The sequence below is a fragment of the Carcharhinus amblyrhynchos genome, chromosome 1, assembly GCF_965287045.1.
Source record: "Carcharhinus amblyrhynchos chromosome 1, sCarAmb.v2.hapA, whole genome shotgun sequence".
Classification (NCBI taxonomy): Eukaryota; Metazoa; Chordata; class Chondrichthyes; order Carcharhiniformes; family Carcharhinidae; genus Carcharhinus; species Carcharhinus amblyrhynchos.
The window spans coordinates 73,745,735-73,756,734 of NC_137324.1; the positions used below are offsets into that span (position 1 = coordinate 73,745,735).

An 11,000-nucleotide genomic window follows, 5' to 3' on the forward strand; every position below is an offset into this window, starting at 1 on the left:
GGTAGCCTAGAAGATTGTGAAAAATTTAGAAACCAACAAAGAATAAAAGAATTAGAACATGAGAGTAAACTAGGAAGAAATATAAAATCACAAGAAACAAGGAAACGGCAAAGATTTTGAACTGTTTGTATATTTTGTGTGTGTGCATGGTAGAAGATGCTAAAAATAGAAAAGCAAGGGGCAAAAATGAAGGAGGAATTTAAAACAATTACCAAGGCTTGTGAAAAATTAATAGGAAAACTATTGGCTGACAAATCTTCTGGACAGACCTGCTATTAGGGTCGTAAAGAAATGGCTGCAGAGATAGTGGATGCATTGGTTGTAATCTTCCAAAATTGAGTACATTCTAGAAAGGTCCCAGTGGTGTAGAAAGTACTAAATGTAACACCTTGATTCAAGGAAGGAGGGAACTTTCAGCTTGTTAGCACAAAATTTATTAGGAAATGTTGAAATCCATTCTTAAGGAAATAGTAGGGATATTTAGAAAATCATAATATAATTAAGCAGAATTTATGTGGTTTTATGAAAGAGAAACTGTGTTTGGTAAACTTATTACATTGAGAACGTAACAAGTATCTTCTATTATCAGGTTACTCTTCCTTTTTCTATCTCTCCTAAATGCTAAGTAGCCTGCAATATCTTCACTTTACAAACATTTCCATGTTGTTGTTGAGCTTACGTTTCATTACACAATGGGTCTTTTTCTTTAAACATGGAATTAGTGTGGTGATTTAAAATATGTTGCTAAGACATTTCTATTTTCACAGTAGCTTTACTAACTCACTGAAATAATCAACAAGCAATATTCCACAGAGTAGCAACCAGTTCAAACGTACATCAAATGGTATTTATTTTTCAGCATGGTTTCAATTTCTGTCTTGGAAGTTCTACTTCAGCTGAAAAGTAACCATATAAACAACATTTATAACATAAGAAACATAAAAAGATAGTGAAATTAAAGTTAGATCTCACTGAGATTAGTTTCCCCACATGGAGGTCTGCTTGTTGCCATGCAGCTTTGGATTCAGGTTTTATTTTCGTTCTGGAGTTGTAAATTTTAACCTGTATTTTTAAATGTCGCAAATTTTCAGCTCTTTGGGAAACTACTGTGCATTTGTCACAGAAAGTTGAATCATTGATGTTGCGACACTCAGCCTATTCCAGGAAATCACAATACTCAGACTATTGTATGATGACTAATGTGACGTCACAATCTTTTTGAAAACAATCCTTCATCACAACTCCTAATGATATATTACATGCATGAGGTATGCATCATGGAAGTTAGAATTTTTACTTTGATTTTGTTGACCCACAATATTTTTTTGCATCCACTGGTACAGGGCAATAAAGGAAAAAAAAACAGCGGTGGGATAGGAGTGCCAGGACAAACAAAAAAATTTCATGATTTTATAAATATAAAATTTTAAATATAAATTCTGAGTTCAAGGCGTATAGTTTGTTTGGTTGCCGAAGGAAATTGATAATTGCACTCGGGCCAGAAGAGGATGTTTATGAGATCAGTTGATGGTGGGCTTGAAAAATGTGTTGGAGACCAACAGAAAATCTTCTTGGGTGCATAGCAACATGAACAAAAGCTTCAGCATAAGGAAAACAACTGCTCAACTGAGATAAAGGGTTTTGGAGATGGAGTAGACAAGAAAACCAAAATATTAGTAAATATTGAAAATTCAAGGTAAGATAAAATGTATTATCTAAATAATTGAGATTTATAAATACAGTGAAGGGGAAAAACAAAGTTATTTGCATCTTAAGCATGTTTTATAAAATTGTAGATACAAAGTTGTTGTAAAGTTGTACTTTATTGTTAAAGTGTGAAATAGCCGTCATTTATTTGCATAATATGATGCATTACTTCTGTAAGGAACAAACTACTGTCACATTAACAGTGCTGTCTGTTCAAAATAAGCATTTAAAAGCTGCTAATCCTGACTGCTGGAATTGTTAATCTAATGATAAAGATGCCCTTAAAATATTTGTATAGTAATTTGAAAATGTATGTAGAGATTCATTATCAAGATAACACAAAATATCAGAATATTGCTTTGGCACACTTGACCTTTTTCTGTCTATTTCTAGTATCAGACTGCTCGTTTAATACCAGCATAATTGACAAGGTGGGTAGCAGTTGTAGTGAAGGATGATTTGGTTATTTGTTGCAAATTTTAGCAAAGCTGAGCACCAGAATGTTTTTCAGTCATGTGATTATTAGCTTTCAAAGTGGAATACAACAAAATAGTTTTCAATAATTTTATTGTCTGTAAAATAATACATGATACATTCAGCAAATAATTTAAAACCAAAGTTATATCTTTTTGAAAATAAAGCTGTTGTGTTTTATTCTAACATACGTAATTGAAGCCACAAAAGTGTGTTTAAATGACATTCTTTATATTAACCAGCACTTCGTTGAACCGCTTTTGAATCATTGATGTAACTACTGTATTAATTGTAACTATGATAATAGTAGCCCATTCTGAATTTGAATCATATACTTTAATGCTGCATGATTATACGGTACTACAAACTAATTGAAAGTATACACACTATGATTGTTTTCACACCCACATGAAATGCACAACATATCTCAATACAATAGATGAAAAATAAATGGAATGTAGCTTATGTTGGAAGAAAATAAGCTAATAAAAGTGAAGTTTGCTTTGCTTAGGTACCAACATCATTTTAGAACTAACTGAGACAATATCCACTGACAGCTTTCACTCAGATATAAAACAGCACCAGTAACTTGTCAATATTCTCTTTCAAATTAATTTCAACACTTCCATCCTTTCCTGAGTTGAATTTATGTAAATTACACAGAATTACAGTTTACCACACAGAAAGGATCATTCAGCACAACTGGTCTGCCAGCATTTATGCTCCACATGACCACCCTTGTACCTATCTTCATCTGAATCTCTCAGCATATCCTTCTGTTGCTTCTCCTTGATATTTCATCTAGCTCCCCCTTAAATGTATCTATGCTATCCAGCTCAATAGATTTATCAATAAATAAGTTGTGTATATTGAAATACATAAAAATAATAGTTCAAACTATAAAAAAAGAAGTGTTTATAAATGCCTGTAGGTCTATTTTTCACATCAACACAAGCCAGATGAACCTTAAGAGGATTGTTCAAAAGCAAATTCTGTCTATACTTTTAATGACATGCTAGGCTAACTGAAAACATTAAATTTTATTAATAGGTAAATATGGTGCTCATGATCATGTGAAATTTTAGAACACATTATTATCCTTGATTACTCATTCCATATACTGTACTAGCAAGTTTTTCAATTGTGAAGCATAGACGTTATATAAAATGCTTGTAATCACACATGCTTATCATGCCTATTAACAATCAGGTCAAAATTCGAGTTTGAACAGCTTGAGCAGTGAGTTGAATAGTTACTGCAATGTAATGGAGTTCCTACTAATCATACAATTCAAATAAGGTTGGTTCTGGGTTTTTTGCACGAAACTCTTTTACCAGGAAACATTCACCTTAAGTTGAGGTTTTTATGCTATTTTTCAAACCATCAAAAGAAGCATACTTTACATTTTTTTCAAAGCTGCTTAAAACTGTTCATTCCTTACACATACATTTGGATCAGGCTACTTGAACACCTGTTTTGGAAAGATAAGAAAAATAAATACGATTAAACAATATTCAAACAGTTTGTAGACTTCATTGGTCTCCTTGTTGACCTTCCATCTTCTAGCTCTATGAACTGGAGATTATCCAAAACTCTGTTGCCTTCATCCTAGCGCATACTAAATGCTGTTCACCCATCAGCCCTGTGCTTGCTGCCTACAATGGCTCTCCCAACAACACCTTAATTTTAAAATGTTTGTCCTCGTTTTTAATTTTTTTTCCATGATTTCTCTCTTCCACATCTCTGTAGCCTCCACCAATCCAATAACCTTTTGCGATTTCTGTGTTCCTCCAATTCTGGCCTCTTATTCATCACTGGTTTTAATTACTCTATAATGCACCTGTGCTTTCATCTGCCTAGCCACAAGTTCTGGACTCTTTCACCTACGCCTTTTTGCCTCTCTCACCCTCTCTTATACTTTTAAAAGGCTCCTTTATACCTACCCTTTAAAGGAAGTTTTTGCTACCTGTCCTAACATCTCCTTACTTGACTCAGTCAAATTTTCTGGAACAATAATCCTGTGAAGCACCTTGGAATGTTCCACTTTATTAAAGTTGCTATACAAATGCAGACTGTTGTTTCTAAAAATGATCATGTCAGTCATTTTGTTTTCCGTTTGATCAATTAAGATTAGCACAATTAAAGCAAGGATAAAGAGCAGCAAAATTGATCTTTAAAAATTGTTCATGGGATAATGAACATCGCTGGCATGGTCAACATTTATTTCCCATTCCCAACTGTCCCTGAAAAGATGATGATGAACCATCTTCTTGAACTACCGAAGTCCATGTTGTTCACCTGGTGAATACCTATTTACCAAATTAGGCAGCAAAAGATATTCTGATGGTTCACAACCGTTTTGTTATACTGTGGTTCCATACAACTCTTGTTTCCACTCTTCCCTTCTGGATTCTCTCCCTGTCTAGGGAGGATCCCCCAACTGGGGAAAAGCTTCAGTGAACATGACCTGCTCTTTATTCACATTGAAGCAACGTCTGGTTTATTCTTAAAGGGACCTTTAATTGCCAATTAAGAGCTTAAGTGGGTTTCAAGGCGGGCAGGCTGCCTGACCCTTTATCCGCCCATCACAATATGGGAAACAGCTTGGGGTCAGGTCGGAAGGCCACTGCTCTATAGAGAAGGGAATTCCACTGACTAATGATCCTCTTGAGAGAAAACAAAATCTCCTCCCTCCATCTTGAATGGGAGACCCCTTCTTTCTTAAACTGTGTCCACTAGTTCCAGTTTCTCCCATAAGGGGAAATATCCTCTCAGTATCTAACCTATTGTCCCCCCAAGTTCTTATACATTTCAATTAGATCACTTCTTATTCTCCTAAAACCCAAAAACATAGGTCCCAAATTCTAACCTTTCCTAAAGGAATAATACCTTCAACCCAAGAATAAATCAATCGATCCTTTCTTAACTGTGTCTAATCCAATTATATCCTTTAAATAAGATGACCAGAACTGAGCACTATTCCAGATATGGGCCAGAATTTTCTGCTGTTGTATGTCCCCCTATCATGCCAGTGATAAAGGAGAGTTTGGTGCTCAACCAAATCTCCATTCACTATAGCGGGACAGGAAAATCTCAGCTCCGGGCGAGATCAGAGTGTTCAGCTGTCGTCTCACCAATGCCCTGTACAACTGTATCAGAACTTGTCTACATTTATATTCCATTCATACTAAGAACATAAGAACATAAGAAATAGGAGCAGGAGTAGGCCATCTAGCCCTTCGAGCCTGCCCCGCCATTCAATAAGATCATGGCTGATCTGTCGTGGCTCAGTTCCACTTTCCCGCCCTCTCTCCATAACCCTTAATCCCCTCTCTTATCAAGAACCCATCAACCCGCTTCTTAAAAATATTTAGCGAGGCAGCCTCCACCACTTCAATGGGCAGAGAATTCCAGAGATTCACCACCCTTTGAGTGAAGAAGTTCCTCCTCAACTCCGTCGCACCCACCCTTTTGTCCATGTTTGGACCAAGGCTGTAATGATGTCAGGAGCGGAGTGATTCTGACAAAAGACAAACTGAGCATCAGCTTGTGAGCATGTGAAGTTGTGAGCGTAAAAAATAAAAAAAAACTGCTCATACATTTCTGGTGGAAGTGAATTTTTAAAGGGGCGAAAACTGTCAGATAACCTCTCTGCCAATGAAAATTTTCTTAACTTTGAGTGATTCATGTACTATGACATTTCTGTACTGTACAGCTCTGCAATCTCTCTTCATTTAAAGAATATGCAGAGTGGAATTTACCAAGCAATGTTTTGCGGTGGCGGGAGGCAGCCCACTATTAGCTGGTGCTGGGATCTTCTGATCCCATTGTTGTCAATGGAGTTTCCTGATGAATACACCCCTTGCCACCGGGAAACCCACAGTATGGGTGTGCCATCTGTAGGACAGAAGATCCCACCAGTATGAATGGCTGGAATGATTTCAATTCAGGTGGACAATTCACATTTTTCAACATTATACTTAATGGTCAAATTTATATCCATTCACTTAACCTATCTCTATCCCTTTACAAACTACTTATGTCCTCTTCACAACTTACACATTTGTGTAATCAGCAAATGCAAAACCTTATATTTGCTCTGTTTATCAAAGTTATTGATATAGATTATAAATAATAGATTATAATAAATAAATATAGATTATAAATAATCGAGGCCCCAGCACTGATTCTTCTAGTACATTAGTTACAGCTTGCTAAACTGAAAATAACATATTTTCCCCAACTCTCTGCTTGTTATTACCTAACCAATCCTCTAATCATGCCAATATGTTACTCTCTACACCAGGAACTCTTAAATTGTCAAGTAATTTCTTTCTGTGGTACCTTATCAAGTGCCTACTGGAAACCCAAGTACTCCATATGTACAGATTCCCTTTCATCCACATTTCTTGTTACCCCTTCAGAGAACTCCAAAAAATGCCAGAAACAATTTTTCTTTCACAAAACCATGCTTTTTCTGCCTAATTGGATTATCATTTTCCAAGTCTCATGCTATAACCCCCTTAATAATAATTCTGAATGGAAGAATTACATTTGCCATTTTCTAATCTGATGGGATCGTTCCAGAATCCAGGGAATTTTGGAAGACTACAACTAAAGCATCTAATATTGTCACTGTGGAGTGTACTGGCAGACAGGAAAGTGGGTTGAAGTGTGTCTACTTCAATGCAAGGAGCATCCAGAATAAGGGAGATGAACTTGGAGCATGGATTGGTACTTGGGATTATGATGTTGTGGCCATTACAGAGACATGGGTAGAACAGGGACAGGAATGGTTGTTGGAAGTTCTGGGGTATAGATGCTTCAGTAAGAGTAGGGAAGGTGGTAAAAGAGGTGGAAGAGTAGCATTATTAATCAAGGGTAGTTTAACGGCTGCTGAAAGGCAATTTGAGGGGGATCTGCCTACTGAGGTAATATGGGCTGAAGTTAGAAATAGGAAAGGAGCGGTCACATTGTTAGGAGTTTTCTACAGGCCCCCAAATAGTAATAGAGATGTGGGGGAGGAAATTGCAAAGCAGATTATGGATAGGTGTGGAGGCCATAGGGTGATCATGGATGACTAACTTTCCAAATATTGACTGGAACCTTTAGAGGTGAAATAGTTCGGATGGGGTAGTTTTTGTACAGTGTGTGCAGGAGGGTTTCCTGACACAATATGCGGATAGGCCGACAAGAGGTGGGGCCACATCGGACTTGGTACTGGGCAATGAATGGGGCCAAGTGTTAGATTTGTTTGCGAGAGTGCATTTTGGAGATAGTGACCACAATCCGATGTCTTTCATTATTGAATGGAGGGGGATAGGTCGATATGGCACAGCAAGGTTTATAATTGGAGGAGAGGTAATTATGATGTGATTAGGCAAGAATTAGGGAGCATAAGACGGGAACAGAAACTGTCAGGGAAAGGCACAAATGAAAAGTGGAGCTTGTTCAAGGAACAAATACTGCGTGTCCGTGATAGGTATGTCCCTGTCAGGCAAAGTGAAGGAACCATGGTTCACAAAAGAGGTTGAATGTCTTGTCAAGAGGAAAAAGGAAGCATATGTAAAGATGAAAAAACAAGGTTCATTGGGTCGCTTGAGGGTTACAAGGTAGCAAAGAATGAGCTAAAAAATGGGCTTAGGAGAGCTAGGAAGGGGCATGAGAAGTCCTAGGCGGGTTGGATTAAGGATAACCCCAAGGCTTTTTACTCTTATGTGAGAAATAAAAGAATGACCAGGGTAAGGTCAGTCAAGGATAGTAGTGGGATCTTGTGCATGGAGTCAAAAGAAATAGGTGAGGCAATGAATGAATACTTTTCTTCAGTGTTTACCAAGGAGAGGGGCCACGTTTTCGAGGATGAGTGTGTGATACAGGCTGATACACTGGAGGAGGTAGATGTTCTGAGGGAAGATGTATTAGCAATTTTGAAAAACCTGAGGGTTGACAAGTCCCCTGGCCAGATGGTATATATCCTAGGATTCTTTGGGAGGCAAGGATGAGATTGCAGAGTCTTTGGCTTTGTTCTTTGGGTCCTCACTGTTCACGGGGATAGTAAAAAGTCTGACAACACCAGGTTTTAGTCCAACCTATTTATTTGATAATATACTCGCAAGCTTTCGGGTTAGCCCCTTCGTCAGGTGAATGGAGAGCTTGCGAGTATATTATCAAATAAATAGGTTGGACTAAAACCTGGTGTTGTCAGACTTTTTACTGTGTTTACACCAGTCCAACGCCGGCATACCCACATCACGGGGATAGTGCCAGAGTACTGGAGAGTGGCAAATGTTGTTCTGTTCAAGAAAGGAAATAGGAATGACCCTGGTAATTACAGGCCAGTTAGTCTTACTTCAGTGGTTGGTAAGTTAATGGAAAAGCTCCTAAGGGATAGGATTTATGACCATTTGGAAAGATGCAGCTTAATCCAGGATACTCAGCAAAGATTCGTGAAGGGTAAGTCTTGCCTCACAAATTTGATTGAATTCTTTGAGGAGGTAACTAGGTGTGTAGATGAAGGTAGAACAGTTGATGTCGTATACGTGGATTTTAGTAAGGCATTTGATAAGGTTCCCCATTGTAGGCTCATGAAGAAAGTAAGGAGGTGTGGGATAGAGGGAAATTTGGCCTATTGGATAAGTAACTGGCTATTGCATAGAAGACAGAGGGTGATGGTGGATGGAAAATTTTCAGACTGGAGACCAGTTACCAGCGGTGTACCACAGGGATCAATGCTGGGTCCTCTGCTATTTGTGATTTTTATCAATGACTTGGAAGAGGGGGCTGAAGAGTGGGTCAGTAAATTTGCTGATGACACCAAGATTGGTGGAGTAGTGGATGAGGTGGAATGCTGTTGTAGGCTGCAAAGAGACATTGATAGGATGCAGAGCTGGGCCGAAAAGTGCGAGGTGATTCATTTTGGTAGGACAAACTTGAATGCGGATTTCAGGGTCAATGGCAGGGTTTTGAGGAATGTGGAGGAACAGCAGAATCTTGGGGTTCATATCCACAGATCTCTGAAAGTTGCCACTCAAGTGGACAGAGCAATGAAGAAGCCCTATAGTGTGTTTGCGTTTATTAACAGAGGGTTTGAGTTTAAGAGTCATGGGGTTATGCTGCAACTATACAGGACCTTGGTAAGGCCACATTTGGAATATTGTGTTCAGTTCTGGTCACGTCACTATAAGGAGGATGTGGAAGCATTGGAGAGAGTGCAGAGGAAATTTACCAGGATGCTGCCTGGTTTGGAGGGTAGATTTTATGAGGAAAGGTTGAGGGAGCTGGGGCTTTTCTCTTTAGAATGGAGGAGGATGAGAGGTGACTTAGTAGAGGTTTATAAGATGATGAGGGGGATAGATTGAGTGGACGTTCAGAGACTTTTTCCCCTGGATGGATGTAGCTGTTACTAAGGGGCATAACTATAAGGTTCATGGTGGGAAATATAGGAGGGATGTCCAAGGTACGTTCTTTACTCAGAGAGTGGTTGGGGTGTGGAATGGACTGCCTGTTGTGATAGTGCAGCTGGATACTTTAGGAACTTTCAAGCGGTTATTGGATAGGCACATGGAGCATACCAGAATGATAGGGAGTGGGATAGCTTGATCTTGGTTTTGGACAAAGCTCAGCACAACATCAGGGCCGAAGGGCCTGTACTGTGCTATACTGTTCAATGTTCTAATATCTAAGCAGTTATTTATTTTAAGATCCTAGGATGCAGGCCATTAGGCTCTAGGGACTTGTCAGCTGTTAGATAGATTCATTATCCTGGCCAAATTCCATCCAACTCAATTTTCAAGTTTGTTGATGACACCACCGTAGTGTATCAGATCTATGAAACAGAGTACAGGAAAGAGATAGATAATCTAGTGAAATGGTGTAACAACAATAATCTCTCCCTCGATGTCTGTAAAATGAAGGATAAATTCATCGACTTCAGGAAGCATGGTGGAGGACAAGCCTCTATCTACATTAGTTGCAAAAATGTTTTTGAAGCATAAATATCTATATCATAACAGCTAAAATCATTGATTGCTTATTTCCAAACTGGTAGCATATAAGTTTGACAGAAGTTGGAACTTCAGCTCCTTTGCCACAAAAAACATGTAATCTAAATTTCATCTACGTCAGAAGCATGCCCCATTTGAGAAACAGAAAGAACCTGTTCCTAATGCTAAATGTGCTTATGGCCACCAATTGTTAATGAGCAAAAAACCTTTGACGAAATTTCAAGTGTTTATGGCAAGTTTTTAAACAAAAGACAGTAGCATTTATTTTCAACAAGCAATCTAAGTATCACTTCATGAAATGAAATGCAAATAAACTGAACATACTTATCTGCTGACAAACTCTTTCTTAAGGCAGACTTTGAAACTGGGATATCCCTGTGTAGACTTGTATCCCTGTTGGATGCAAGGTAGAAAAGCAAAAGAGACATTGTCAATAAGTAGTAGACAATTTGTGGCTTTAATGAGCTTTGACTTATAATATTGAAAGTTAAAAATACTTTATCCAAGTTGCTGACTTAGTAGTCAATATTAGACCAGCAAAAGTCAACATTAGTAAAAATTGGTGCATCTTATTTTGATATAATTTGAGTTTGTGGAATAAATGTATAAATGCAAGTTTATTTTATTTTTGCATTCTTTCAATAAAAACACAATGTAAATCAGTTGATGAAGCTGTATTTTAATAGTATAGGAGCAAACCCAACAAATGCAGTATATCATATGATTCAAAGGCATGACTCAACATAGTAAGTACCAATTATTTTTACTATTCCACTGACAATAAATTGTGATACTTATAGCATTATAGACATTATC

The 11,000-nt window shown here is 37.8% G+C and overlaps 1 protein-coding gene across 6 annotated transcripts in view; it reads right to left on the minus strand.

The window, feature by feature from the left end:
- Positions 1–2,257: 2,257 nt before the first annotated feature.
- Positions 2,258–11,000, minus strand: part of LOC145341960 (calcium uptake protein 3, mitochondrial-like) — a 177,398-nt gene continuing 168,655 nt past the window's right edge. For all 6 annotated transcript variants that reach the window (XM_080187109.1, XM_080187083.1, XM_080187100.1 and 3 more), the window contains 2 exons: positions 10,509–10,577; positions 2,258–3,652 (listed from right to left, as the gene is read on the minus strand). In XM_080187109.1, coding sequence (XP_080043235.1) covers positions 10,509–10,577 — 69 coding nt within the window. In that variant the 3' untranslated portion in view covers positions 2,258–3,652. The remainder of the gene's footprint in view (positions 3,653–10,508; positions 10,578–11,000) is intronic.